Raw genomic sequence first — 2,855 nt, forward strand, 5'->3', positions numbered from 1 at the left:
TCAGGATATTGAGAATTCAATAATACTGATATTTTTGCTCGATTTCCATTCATCGAATTGTGCCTTCACAGTAACTTCGCATCATTTGCCAATCGATCAGGTATATTTACTATAGGCACGATGAGTACGTATTTATTTAATACGATTAAAACTGAAATCGTTAAAATAAAAGCTGAGGGCTCGAGCCATTAAATGTAGAGAAGGCTCATCGATTTTAAATTCCACATTGATAACAAGAAAGTATTTTTAAGGCAGATATAAACGTTGATTACAAGCGTGAAAGTTTTTATAATTATTCTGCATCGTGAAACAGTAGTTACCTTAACATTTTTCATTCGCTGTGCTTTCGTGAGCTTTTGAGCACAAATACTGCTAGTTCAATATAATCAGTAGCTATTTAAAATTGTTGTAAATTGTTTATCGAATAAGATTTAATTTACTTTTATACCAACACAATTTCGAGAAACATTTTTTCGTTATGTTGAAATCTGAATTATTTGAAGTATACGAGGAAAAAGTAGAAGCATCCACGTTCTCACTTTCTCAGAGCGACAGCTGAACTAAGAGTATCATTTTTTTACGTAAGTATTACTATCGTTTGATACTTTGTTTCGGTCTAATTAGGTTTACAAACATCCAAACTATCAAAAACATTAACTTCTTGATTAAAAAACATTTCAAAATGAGGTCAAGTACTCGACTCGATGATAAGAAACTATGAATTACCTACTTTTTTTTTATTGAACATTGATTTTTCAAAAACTTGTAAATACTCGACCAACACAAGTAAGCTCCGTAAACACTATAAAAATGATCTCTCTCATTTCACAGGTCAACAATGGACTCACTTCATGCATCACTTCTACACGTAATATTCCTATTTCCAACCCTGAAACCTGTAAAGCTCAACCTGATCTCATTAGAACCAAAACACGAGTACAAAGTATCCTTATCGATGAAAAAAACCAACCCCCCTTACGACCCACCAGTCTACTCGAACACCAGTGATTTCAAACAACTAGTCAAACACAGCCAAGTATTCATCGACAACAGCCTACTAATCGAGGGTATCTTCGAAGAATCCACGTTTCAGTCAAAATATCTCAGAATAGGAGTACCTCCAAAATGGGGTAAAACCGTCAATATGAAAATGCTGCAGGCATTTTTCGAAATCCAAGTACACCAAAATGGTACACCGATCGAGCCAAAGGAGACCACTTCCAACTACAGACTGTTCCGAGAGGGTCGAGTAATCTTGGACGGTGGCACAGTGGAGCATTTAAGCAAACCATTTTTGATCCATCAGAATGATCAGTTTTGTCGCCAGCATCTGGGTCAATATCCAGTGATGTATTTACCATTTCAAAACATAACCGGTGATACAGTCGAAGAGATCAAACAGAGTGTCGACGATTTCATCCAACAAGTTTACAACGAGTTCAAATACATAATGATTCCGATGGTGAAGCATCAGAGTAAAATTAAAATAGACTCTTATATAATGTTCAAAGTGGATAGATTTAATCAAACCATCCTCGGCAATATCTCCGATCACACTTTCGCCTTAGAGTTCCTTAGTCAAATACTAAACGAACATTTTTCTAAAAAAGTAGTCGTCATAATAGACGATTATTCGGCTCCGAGTATCGCTGCGAGGAAAAATCAAAGATTTGGCGAGCATGAAATTTACCAAGTAGATGAACTGATTAACGATATGACTTATAAATTAACGCATAATTTTAATCATAACCAGTTAATAATTATTATCGGATCGGAGGATGTGCATTTACCGACGTTTGAAAATTTTTGGGATAATAATATCACGGCGAGAGATCTGCCTTGGTTTAAACATTTCGGTTTCAATCAACAAGACGTCGGTGTTTTGTTCGAAAAGAGGACTGTTTCCGAAGAATTGCTCAAATTACCTGTAGAAAGGTACGAGACACGGGATCAGGACGTTAGTATGGCGACGATGGCTCAATATTTGAATCGAGACGAGGTTAAGAAAGTATTATTTGAGTGAAAATTGCAGATATTTTAGGCTATGAGACCTGCCTTGAATTTTATTCCTCAGAATAACTACTCAAAACCAGCACATTATCACCTACAAACCTGCATTTATAATATTGATTTAAGAGTGTATAAATGTACATAATTATTTTTATTTTTGAAAGGAGCCCATTTGTTGTCTTTTTTCTGTATTATTGCTATTACGTTGTTATGATATTCTGATTTTTATCGAATAAATTATTTTCTTTCAAGAATTCCAACACCAAAGACTTTTTTTTGCGTGCTCCTAAAGTAAGTTTCAAAAATATCGAAAAATTATTATAAAAATTGATAAAAATGAAAGCATTAAGGGGGGGGGGTATTTGACTTTAAAAAACGCTTAATTTAAGCACTGTTTTGTAAAAAAAAAAAAAAAAGAAAAAAAAGAGGACTTTTGTTAGGCAAACTTTGAAACAAAAATAAAACTATATTTGGACGTAGATATTGGCAAAAAAGCATAAATTGTTGATCAATTTTGGCAAAAATTACAACCATTTGACTATTTTATCGAAAGATTACTTTCTGAGAATTTTGATGAAAAAACATTGCTTACAATCTTTTCGTCAACTTTCCAAAACTTAACTCTCTCTGGTAATTTTGATTTTAAAAAATGCGAATTTTTTGACAAATTCTGGATACAGCAGTCGTTTTTTGAGCATTCTGAGCAGTCTTGACAAGAACAGGACTGTTTCTCAATTTTGGACAAAACTTGACTTCTATGACCATTTTTCCAAAAATGGACACTTTTTGACAATTTTGATAAAATTGAGCACTGCTAGACTATTTTGGCAAAATTTAAGGCTTGA

General features: G+C 33.7%; 1 protein-coding gene across 1 annotated transcript; it reads left to right on the forward strand.

Moving 5' to 3' along the window:
- The first annotated feature begins 276 nt into the window (after nt 1-276).
- On the forward strand, nt 277-2,264 carry LOC135844231 (uncharacterized). The gene is made up of 2 exons (XM_065362379.1): nt 277-581; nt 832-2,264. Exon 2 carries the CDS (start codon nt 839-841, stop codon nt 2,021-2,023), a length of 1,185 nt encoding a protein of 394 aa, XP_065218451.1. The 5' UTR covers nt 277-581; nt 832-838; the 3' UTR covers nt 2,024-2,264.
- The last annotated feature ends 591 nt before the right edge of the window (nt 2,265-2,855 follow it).

The sequence above is a fragment of the Planococcus citri genome, chromosome 4 (assembly GCF_950023065.1).
Source record: "Planococcus citri chromosome 4, ihPlaCitr1.1, whole genome shotgun sequence".
NCBI lineage: Eukaryota > Metazoa > Arthropoda > Insecta > Hemiptera > Pseudococcidae > Planococcus > Planococcus citri.